We start from the raw sequence: 10,496 nt of genomic DNA on the forward strand, positions 1-10,496 counted from the left end.
TCTACTATATTTATAATTTACTTGTATTAATTTTCTTCACTAATTTTTTATGTATTAATTAATTATTTAAAAACTTGTCAAAAAAAAATATTGTTTTTTTTTTTTTTTGCACCACAAAACATGGCATAGTGGCAGATATACCTGCTTGAGCCTGGGCCGGGTCATTTTAGGGATCTATGAACATGATTACCCTCATAACTTACCTTCAACTTATATGAATCCTCCTTTCTTATTTATAGTAATACAAAAAATCGGCGCTAAAGCGAGGTGAGAAACAACAAAAAGTAGAATCAAGAGAAAACATGAAGAAAACATGAAGTATGATGGCCAAAAACCACAAAGGCGCAAAGTGTGACAGGCGACCCTGATTCGTTGATCCTATAAACAATGAGGCGAATGAGCAGAAAAGGACTCCAATTTCAAGCACAACCTTAAAAGCAACACAAATACTTGTACTCCTAAATCTTATATGTGAGTCCAACCCATTAACCTCGAATTAAATGAGAAATATATAAGAATTTGGGTTTGATAGATTGTCTCATACATGACTCGCTCCAAAAGCAAAGGCCCAAAGCAGTTGTAAACTATCAAGGTCCTCAAACCGTCTGGATTACGACCTTACTTGATACTCACCTGCTCGAGTCAGAGCTCTAAATCCCTTGAATGGCCGATTTGGGATGTTTTTTACTTCAAGCTTATCTATTTGCAGGCCTGAGAGGGCAACACCCATTATCTTGAACTCAGCTTGAAAGGTCGGGAACACACGAAGCTTTTCCATCCCTGCTACAAGCGACATAGTCCCCGTCATTGAAGGGGTTTTGTCCTTTGGTATCTTCCCAATGGTCCAAGAGCAAGTCTGGAAATTACATACGACGTCAATTAACAAGGTCAATCAAAGAGATGTTAACATGGTACTGGATTAAGCACGAATGGGCATACCCTGTCAACAAGTATGTTTACTGTTCCGTGATTTGCAGTCATGTCGGCCGATACGATACAAGGAGGCAATTGAAACTTAACTACTAAAGAGTCAATTGTCTTTCCGGGATCATGCCTTATTCCAACCAACACACTGATACGACATGTACCAGCATCTGAACTTAACTGTGGTTTTACATATATTGGAGTATTCTTCAACTTTTTAACCCTACAAATACAATATCAGAGGCATGTTTTAGAAAACTAAGCATCGTACGTTTGAACTTCGAAACTACATGTGAGCTTCTTTAACCATACCTGTAACTCATAAGCTTGAATTCTCCATTAGGTGGCACAAACGATAGGATTTGATGGGACTCCCATGGTCTGAACCGAACACAAGGATGGAATCTTACATCGTTTAAGATTTGGGGATTTGCAAATGATAATGTTAAGTCAGGAACACCTGACAGATTGGAATTTACTTGCACTTCTCCATAAACTTCACACTTTACAAGTTGTCCATCCCTGAACAGCATCAGGAAAGTTATGGTGAATCAGTAAGTTACTAGCTGACACAGTAAGCCGACTCAGTTTATGATGGCATCTATCTCTTCAACAAGATAATGTTAACCGGCAACAACGAACAACGATGAAGTCAGATGAAGATACCAACCTGTTTATGATGGCATCTATCTCTTCAACAAGATCAACATGAACTTCATTACCAGAATGCTTAAGTCCCGTTGTTCTCCAGGGCACACAGGATGCAGTTGCACCTGGGAGAGTGCTGTTAACATTGGAACTATTACCAGTCACAACACTCAGTACTTTGCTAACGATATTTGGTGCAGCTATCATCTCTCTCAGAATGTTTGGTTCTGTTGTCAGAGGGAAACCATTATCTATCATCTCATCAAGAAGCTGTAACATGCAAACTGGAGTCACTTTCAGATATGCTGCAAAGAAATTCCTTATAAACAACCCTAGAACACAACGTGCGTGCATATCAAGGGAAGGATGGTTATTGGAAAAATGAGCAGGTCTCCTGTACAACAACAACAACAACATTACCCCAGTGCCTCAATGGCTCCCGCAAATTGCGGGGTAAGGGGGGGTCGGATGTACGCAGCCTTACCCTTGTGTTAGCAACACAAAGAGGCTGTTTCCGAATGACCCAAGATGAAATTGCGTCGAGAACTGCATCGAAGGACCGCTACTTCACAAAAGAAAGAAGCGCAACCACTTTAGTGAGCCATTTTGATTTATTCCATTATAATCCATGACCAAAGAGTAATAAGTCTTTGGCTCCATTGGAAATTCTGGATTATGAGCAGGTCTCCTGTAAGCACTAAAATATTAAAAAACCATTAACTAAAGACAAAATTAGCCCTCCAATATTCAAAGTTTTTTAAACGTGGTATGTTAGTAAAATGTAAGGTCGTTGTACACAAGAACTTGTGTTGAGTAGATACCCTCTACATTTATGTCAGAGGCTGATTTCACTATGTAGACCATAATGAGCGACCCTAAACCAAGTACTAGATTGCCAGTATGAGAGAAAAGTTCCTCTTAGAGAAAATCTCAAAAACTTCTGTCACACTGTTGTGATATCTAGTAATTTATGACAAGCAGAGTATCATGAGTTTGTGACTGTTATCGTGTCACTAAAGTAGATTTATGACAAGTAGATTTTAGTATTTGCTGTAATTGTCATAATTCTTCGGTGTACAGTCGTGAAGTAGTAGTAGTGAAGAACAATGTCAAAAGTCAATTGGTCATTAAAATTCTGTTGCATAATGCAACTAACAACACAGCAGCGTTCCAGTCCAATCAGCTAAAGAATAGATATTAATCAGTCACTGCATACTGCAATCTGCCATTTACAAGCGAAGGAAAGGCAGAAGAAAAGATTAACAAAACTACCTCATAAACAATAACGAAGTTGTCTTTTATAACGTCTTCATTGAGTCCTCCGAGATAATCCGAAAGTACGTCAGCCGCCCTGCAAAGAAACTGAAAGAAGGGCGTTCAAACGTGAAAAACATATCGATAATTTGATATTTATTCAGATAATTCCATGAGATAAACAAAGCTCTTCAGCCAGGGTACATAAGAAGTACAACTTAAGTAGTTTCATATGACAACTTAAAAAGGGAGGAGGGGTGTTCGATTGTCCGTATATTTTTGAAAAATAGAGCAGAAGATATGAGAACGGACGTCAAAGAGGACTTTCAAGGGAGACTATGCCTATCTCATTATTTTTTAGCCTGTATGGTGAGCATAAATAAAATACATTATTAACAAGCAAAATGAGCAACTGGAAAAAGGAAAAGAGAATAAAAAGGAGGAGCATTCTGAAAATACCACTACAAAGAAGCGTTCTTAGTTGGAAGGTTGAACATGATATTGAAGTTAAGAACTGTGCCTGGGCTAGGCAGCCTACGTATAAATACCAGAAAACATCGACAAACTTACAAGTTACAATACAAAACTAGCACTCTTGATTTGCCACTAGCTTGTTTACGTTTATTTAATAATTTACTCTAGGAATGTTGTCTAAAACAAAATTCTTCATAAAAAGATCAAGGGTGTGTTTGGATAGCAAAGTGGAGGGAAAGGAAGGGGAGGGGGATGGAGGGGAGGGGAGGGGAAAGAGAGGGGAGGGAAGGGGAAGGAAAGGGAGGGGAGGGGGAATGGAGAGGTGGAGTTTTCCCTCCAAATCTTTCCTACGGTGGAAGAATTTTTATTAGGCTTGGAGGAGGGAAAATGGATCCCTCCAAATCCCTTCCCCTCCATTTCCATCCTACCCCATTTGTTATTCAAACAAGGGATTCTGTATCCCTCCCTTTCCTTTCCCTCCAAATCCCCTTAACCAAACAAGGCCTTAAGGGTTTGTTTGGATGGAAGGATTTGGAGGGAAAGGGAAGGGAGGGAGAGTAGAGGATTTAAAATCCTTGTTTGGATAGCAAATAAGGGTGGAGGGAAATGAAGAGCGGCCTTATTTGGATACCAAATGGGAGGGAAAGGGAAGGGAGGGGGAAGGAGGGAAGGGGAAGTGGATGTTTGGATACAATTTCCTCCAAATTTTTCCTATGGTTGAGGGATTTTGATTTGCCTTGGAGGAGGGAAAATGAATCCCTCCCCCTCCATTTCCCTCCACCCTTATATGCTATCCAAACAAGGGATTTTAAATCCCCTACTCTCCCTCCCGTTCATTTCCCTCCAAATCCCTTCATCCAAACACACCCTAAAGCCATAAATTCCCAAAGGATGGTCGTAAAGGAGACCTGCTTTGAGAATACAAAAAGATCACATTGACTGAAAGTGCCTTTCCACTAAAGACAACAGATTATCACCTTCCCTACACATTATATCCATTAATTTCAAGAACAAGGTCAATTGATGATTAGCAAACAGGTCTACATAAAGCAGAAATATAGCAACAAAAGAATTATCAAGCAAGAAGTAGATAAACTCACCTCAATTGCCATCAAAGGAGGCATTTCAACTTGGGCACAAGCTAAGAATATGATCCCATCACGAGCAATGTGGAAAATATAATGTGTCGGTGATGCGACTACTGGTGGCAACTAGACAAAATGTAAGCAGGCAACCAATTCAATGATGAGCTAGGAGACTACTAAAAAGGCTTAAACTTGAATTGACAACAAACAGTTAAAACAAAGACACTGCCCATTGATCCCAAATAGGCAATCGTGTTCGCAAGTGAGGGGTAAGATTGCGTACATCTGACTTCCTCTATATATCGCGCCTCAATGACAGTACCAAGGTAGGGTTTTAGCTATTGTTAGGATAACCAAAAAAAAAAGAGGGTACCTTGGAAGAATCACCTTGAGCAATGACTTGATCCCAGAACCAATCACATATGGACCGATCAACCCGGTGACCGGCTAGCTGTTTCTCCAACATAACCTCCCTATAAAAATCATTCCCCAAAAATTGATCACAAATTCACATGCAATTAAACAAATCGGTTTTTTCATCTAACATAATTCTACATCATTAATTCATTAATTTTGTCATATGGGCAGTCAAGAAATCCAACTAAGATACACAGAAATTGAGAAAGATGCAAACTTTATAGAATTCGAAGTATAAACAGAAATAAAATTAAGAACATTAATAAAGAGGGAATTAAGATGGTAAAAGTGCAGAAATTACCCGGCATCTGATAAGATGAATATGCATTGCAACATCGTTTACAATAGTTTGCAGGGATTAAGAGTCAGCAATTGATGTAAAAGTGTTGAAAGTTTTGATGTTTTTAGGAGTTGAAGAGTGGAATGGAGATCTACAGTAAGTTTGTAACCAGGTGAGTTAAGGTTGCTGTATCGGGTTTTTGTTAATTAGTTGCCGACTTGCCGTGCTTTTGTCTTATTTACTCTACTTGGTACTTGTGACGGATATGCCCGTCACAAGGGAAACTTGCTCTCGGAGAAGTGGGACGTGATAATGAAAAGCTTTTCGGTTATCCAAAAGAATAAAAACATTTCAGTAGACCGAAATCACGAATGACCGGTATAATAATGTTATTGTACATCTTAATAAAAAAAGATACGGATTTTTTGTTCGGATTTTGATTTTTCACCAACGGAAATTCCAGGCAATTTTAACTTTTCTCGGTAGTTTGGTTGTATGATGTCGATGAGCATATGATGTACACAAGAGTCTCTTCGCGATTATAAAGTGCATTTGAATTGTGTTACAATGAGTGGGTTGTAGTGAATTTGGAATTGCGGGTTTAGTATAACAAACAATTTTTTTTATCGATTTAAGTACAATTCAGAAGATTATGTGACCGAGTCATGATGAACTCGCATGTTAAGTGGATCTGGTTTAAGAAACGTTTTGTTGACGCTTATTGGACTTTTTGAATGTAAGAATATCTAAAATTATAGTACTCCGTAGACTTTTTGAGGCAACGATGAAATACATTTGCTGAAGAACTAACATTGAGAATTTGAGATAGGCAATTGATTCATGTGAACTTGATAATTTAACGAGCACAGTTCCTACATTGAACTACTCGTCCCAACAGTTATAAAACTTATTTGAGGGAGAGAGATGAAATCTTGGCACGTTCAAACAATACAATAGGTAAAAGTAGTAAGGTACAACCCCAGAAGTTGGTTTTTAATCAACATCACATGAACACGAAAAGAAAGAAGCATTCCAAGAATACTTTCATCCATTGTGCTCGGTGTTGGTTGATTTCCGGTTAAATTCCATGATCTCCGACCACTTCACATGAAAACTAAAATGGTGCTCTTCGGGGGATGGAGATTGAAGAACAGTTTCAGATAACGTCGCAAATTCAAGTTTTGTTTACCCTATATTCAGTTGTTTATACAAATCATTAGCTACATAGGAAGTTTGAGCCACAACTTTACAAAAAAACAACACCGAAATGAATTTAGTTCAGCTTTGAACATCTTCCACCAGATAACGAGTATCCTATTTTAGTCACACGACACTGAAAGCTGATTGTAGTGTGGACGAAAACTGAGATGCTATCGTTTGTGTTGCAAATTGTTGAAACTGCTTCTTAGCATCTGCAAGTAAACAAGGAATTAATACCCCTTGGTAAAACAATGGAGGTCCTATATCTGGGAAATAATGCTGTAAAATAATATCACAGCCCATTTCAACTCCCTTTGCAACGATCTAAGCAGAAACATCCACACCTTCGTCAAAGAGTTTCTCATGTTGGTTAATTAGGACGATAAAATAATTCTAATCAAAAGTACCTATAATGCATTCCCTGAATTATCCAGCGTCTCCTTTTCAAGGGATGTTTTGTGTTGATTGAAAAAAGAAAATCTAATATTACACATACAAACTTAGATATTTACTCCAGTAGATTCTTTCCGCTGCCATGAGAGTTAAGACTACCCCCGCCCTCAGCAAAAAGGGAAGGAGCATCCACATGAAAAGCATTCTCACATATCCATTATCCGGCCAACCAACAAGGGCCAACAATCCTACATCTCTCTCTCTCTCTCCTAGAACGAATTAGTTTCCACTTTCCACTAGCAAATGAGAAACACAATCAAATCGGCATTCTTACCAACACGAACGAAAGAAGCACCCATATCTAAAACTATGATGATTTTTTCTTATGAAGAAATTCAAAGTCATCCCAAGTTATGAACAATGTTTTACTACGTACCTAACAGATACACAAAATCAGAGATAGCCAATGTGGGAAAAGTCGACATACTTGACAATGCCCTCCCCCCATCCCCTTTCAATGTTACTGACTATTGTGGCCAAAAGACCGAAAAAGTGAATCTAATGCACGGAGTCAAATAGCTCATAGATAGTAAAAGAAACAGGCAGAGAAGCACACCTTTGCGGCACTTCGTAAACCCAACAATGTTAGCAAGGCTGAGTGACAAACAAACGGCTACGACAAGAAGATAGTCTGCTTGAAACCGTATCAGTGAAAATACTGCGAGAATGATCCATGCAGCAGCCTACAAAGGAGACAATACATTGAATTATGAAACTAGACTATAAGCATACTGCATACTCAATCAAGCATCATGCCACTAGTCCACATAAGAAAGCAGAGAGGTTGCAACAACAAACATAACATGTACACTTTCGATAAAAAAGGAACATTATATGTACAGGCTAGATTGGATTGTTAGAGAGTATTCCCTCAGTCTCCAAATACCTTCCATTTTCCACTATTTGCTTGTTTCAAAAATTATTTGCATTATTCCGTATTTTTTACATTCTGAAGGTACTATTCAATACTGTCCAATAAAATTTTGCTACTAGTACATAAATGGCCCTCACTTGCCCCACGATATCTTTATTACCTTGAAACAAGTATTTTCATTTAAGATGTGTAGTTATGTCTTAATCATACAATTTCATACTATTTTGGAAGGTATTTCTACGACAGTACAACGGAGGAAGTATCATTTAAAAAACTATGTACATATATATGTTACTACAAACACCCCCCTGTATTTAAATACTCCCTCCGTCCCGGTCATTTGTTGTCCTTTGGTTTTGGCACAAAGACCAAGGAAAGGGGGAATGGGCCAATTACTAAATGACATGTGGAATAAATTGAATGTGAATGACCAAATTACTCATCAAATTCATTCTTAAAATAGAAAGGACAACACATGACTGAGACAGCCCAAAATGGAAAAGGACAACAAATGACCGGGACAGAGGGAGTACAAGTCTGTAACATCATGTCAACGTGAAAGAATTATTAGCATGGCATTAAGATGCCATGATTAACAAAACGACGACATTTAGTTTGGATGGCTTAAAATGGGGAAACTGACACATTGCAGAAATTATGCGATGGTTACAAAACTTAAAGGCGTAAACAACAGCAACAATATATTTCAGATAGAATCGAGTAAAATTGGATATGCTTACGGTGAGATAAAGACTCCACCAGAACAACCAGGAATCCTTCTTGTTCATGCGAGCCAAAGACTAGTGAACACAAAAGACGAAATCAGTAATCGGCAGTAGTAATGGTCGTGTCGTTGATCAAAACAAACTGAGAAAGATTGTTAAATATCAAACAATTATCTAAACAACAATAATCACATTCTAACCTCTTGATCAAGTGATTCGAATTTCCACACACTTTCACCCAGGTCATTGATCTCATTCCACCACCTCAAACCAACTAAGATGCGCCCACTGACATTCTTGACGACCCAAAAATCAAGAGCTGCTAGGAAAACAGTGACCACGAAGATAATCACAAAGTTATCTATGAAAAGTGCTGAGAGAATGTAAAATGCCAAAGCTCCTCCCTGCAATGTAAGAAAAAAACTCAAGAGATCACATAGTAAACTAATCACATCAGAAAACTTAATCAAGAGACTCTACTGGTGCCATAGTTTAACGAATAGCATACCTTGAAAAGTACATGGAAGAAACAAGTATTGGGGTTCGAATAGTTTTCAGTAGGCGGCTGCAAATTGAAAAACATCATTACATTAATCTTTGATGATATAAATGTTCCAAAATAGAAGATCATTAATCATAGTTGAGAAATGAAGGACAATAAAACTCTAAATTTAGAGCCATAACTACATGAAACTTAAGAACGAAGACGTTTCACACTTTCAATATACATGAACATAAACCAAAAACAAACCAACAAGGACAACGTCGCTGAATTAGGCATTTTAACAATGGACTCCAGTCTCCATATGACCATGAATCCAATACAAATGTTGGTGGTTAGTTTCAGACATACAAATGGCCTAAGACACCCGTCCCTCCATCCCTCCCAATTGGCCATAACTTCTGAGCTCGCATTCTGACTATGAACTTAAAAGAACTATCCAAACAAAATGATACTTTGATCAATAACAATAGAAGTTTTTATGTATGTTCCCCAAGTTTTTGGAATCCTTCAAATTCCACCTAATCATCCAAATTGGGGTCGGATTAAATTTGGAAAACCGGCTGAAATTTTCTGTTACCATAAATTGAAGAAACAATAGCAAGGCAAGTAAATAACTTTGAATTGCTGATTAATTACCAAATTAATCATTGACCTCGTGGCAAGTGATTCTTAGTAGCTTCACAATAACTCTCCCAGGCCCCCAAACACAACTTACAACTTTTGAGTATTTTTAACGAAGCTTTTGAACCTTAATGACCTACATTCCAGGTAGCGATCGCATTGAGCGTTGATTAATCGGCTTTAACTTAAGCTTAAGCTAATAAAAGTATGAATCACTAACAAAATGAGAAATTCATCTGACAACAACTAAAGCATCAAATCCAGCAAAATCTGTCAATAATATGTGAATCACTCCATAGGCGACGGCATCGAACATTGATTCATCAACTTCTACCCAATTTTTGAGCTAATCAAAGTATAAATCGCCATTATAACAAATTAAAACCTCAAATCAAGCAAAATAAGTCAACAAATTCAAATTACTATTGTTAAAATCAATGCATTATTACAAATGCGGCGGCGATTTTATGATCAATCGTAAACAAGATAGTACAACAAAAATATACAAGAATCAGATCAAAATCAATGAGAAAACATGAAGAAATAGAATATAAAATCGAATTAATGTAATGAGAGAAGTTACTTGATTTGGATCCATGGTGATGAAGTTGTAAAGAAGAAGTAGAGAGCTTCGTTGAACTTTCTCTCTCTTGACTGGTGTTTCTTTCTTTGTTTGTTTCTCTCTCTTGTTTTTGTGATGTGTTGTGTGGTGAACTAACCGGGAACCCGACCCGGTGAGGGTTGACTCGGATTCGGAATTACAATGGACTTGATGCGAGATTCATGGGTTGGGCTGAGTGACTGTGGACTATGTAGTCTGTGTTGGATTACTATGAGCAGGGAGTATGTTGACCCAAATCAATTTTTATTAAATTATTCCTCGTAACGAATAATTCATGTGGTATTCCTGTGTTTTGAACATTTTCACGTAGGATACCCATTTTTTTAGAAATGTAGTTATGGTACCCTTAAATTTTCAAAACAGTGCACCATTACCTTTAAGCCTTAACCGCGTAAAATATACTAACGACAAAAT

At 37.8% G+C, this 10,496-nt stretch overlaps 2 protein-coding genes across 2 annotated transcripts; both read right to left on the reverse strand.

The window, feature by feature from the left end:
- Nucleotides 1-303: 303 nt before the first annotated feature.
- On the reverse strand, nt 304-5,435 carry LOC141657672 (AP-3 complex subunit mu). Its single transcript, XM_074464975.1, has 8 exons — nt 5,104-5,435; nt 4,759-4,858; nt 4,401-4,511; nt 2,845-2,934; nt 1,595-1,842; nt 1,237-1,446; nt 940-1,147; nt 304-856 (listed from the first exon to the last, which is right to left on the reverse strand). Exons 1-8 carry the CDS (start codon nt 5,136-5,138, stop codon nt 611-613), a joined length of 1,248 nt encoding a protein of 415 aa, XP_074321076.1. The 5' UTR covers nt 5,139-5,435; the 3' UTR covers nt 304-610.
- A 790-nt stretch (nt 5,436-6,225) lies between these two features.
- On the reverse strand, nt 6,226-10,294 carry LOC141657673 (Golgi apparatus membrane protein-like protein ECHIDNA). Its single transcript, XM_074464976.1, has 6 exons — nt 10,044-10,294; nt 8,843-8,899; nt 8,535-8,738; nt 8,350-8,409; nt 7,292-7,418; nt 6,226-6,494 (listed from the first exon to the last, which is right to left on the reverse strand). Exons 1-6 carry the CDS (start codon nt 10,056-10,058, stop codon nt 6,406-6,408), a joined length of 552 nt encoding a protein of 183 aa, XP_074321077.1. The 5' UTR covers nt 10,059-10,294; the 3' UTR covers nt 6,226-6,405.
- Nucleotides 10,295-10,496: the final 202 nt, after the last annotated feature.

The sequence above is a fragment of the Silene latifolia genome, chromosome 5 (genome assembly GCF_048544455.1).
Source record: "Silene latifolia isolate original U9 population chromosome 5, ASM4854445v1, whole genome shotgun sequence".
Classification (NCBI taxonomy): Eukaryota; Viridiplantae; Streptophyta; class Magnoliopsida; order Caryophyllales; family Caryophyllaceae; genus Silene; species Silene latifolia.